The sequence below is a fragment of the Penaeus monodon genome, chromosome 24 (genome assembly GCF_015228065.2).
Source record: "Penaeus monodon isolate SGIC_2016 chromosome 24, NSTDA_Pmon_1, whole genome shotgun sequence".
Lineage (NCBI taxonomy): Eukaryota > Metazoa > Arthropoda > Malacostraca > Decapoda > Penaeidae > Penaeus > Penaeus monodon.
The window spans coordinates 8169350-8169847 of NC_051409.1; the positions used below are offsets into that span (position 1 = coordinate 8169350).

General features: G+C 59.4%; 1 protein-coding gene across 1 annotated transcript in view; it reads right to left on the reverse strand.

Moving 5' to 3' along the window:
* Positions 1–44: 44 nt before the first annotated feature.
* The window catches only part of LOC119588835 (MARCKS-related protein-like), a 9528-nt gene continuing 9074 nt past the window's right edge, over positions 45–498 (reverse strand). The window contains exon 4 of the mRNA XM_037937475.1: positions 45–330. Coding sequence (XP_037793403.1) covers positions 45–330 — 286 coding nt within the window. The remainder of the gene's footprint in view (positions 331–498) is intronic.

Here is a 498-nt window from a genome sequence, read left to right on the forward strand (position 1 = left end):
GGTCCATGTCGCCAAATACGTGTATTTTTATACTGCATCAGACATCAGCGAACACCTTGCCCTTCGCAGCCTCCTCTAGGGCCTCCTTCCGCCTCGGCCTCTCTCGTGGGGCTGGCGCTGAGGGGGCCTCCTTCCGCCTCGGCCTCTCTCCTGGGGCTGGCGCTTAGGGGGCCTCCTTCCGCCTCGGCCTCTCCCCTAGGGCTGGCGCTGAGGGGGCCTCCTACCGCCTCGGCCTCTCTCCTGGGGCTGGCGCTTAGGGGGCCTCCTTCCGCCTCGGCCTCTCTCCTGGGGCTGGCGCTGAGGGGGCCTCCTTCCGCCTCGGCCTCTCTCCTGGAATAAGAGAAGAAAAATTGAAGAAAATCCAGTAAATTGTAGGAGAAGCGAAGACGAGGATCATGTTATTCCGCACAAGAGAACCACCAGAGACTTCGTGGGACGTTTTATGGAGAGAAAGGTGTGTTTTGCAAGGCAGAGACGGAAATTAAAAAAGTGAGCGGA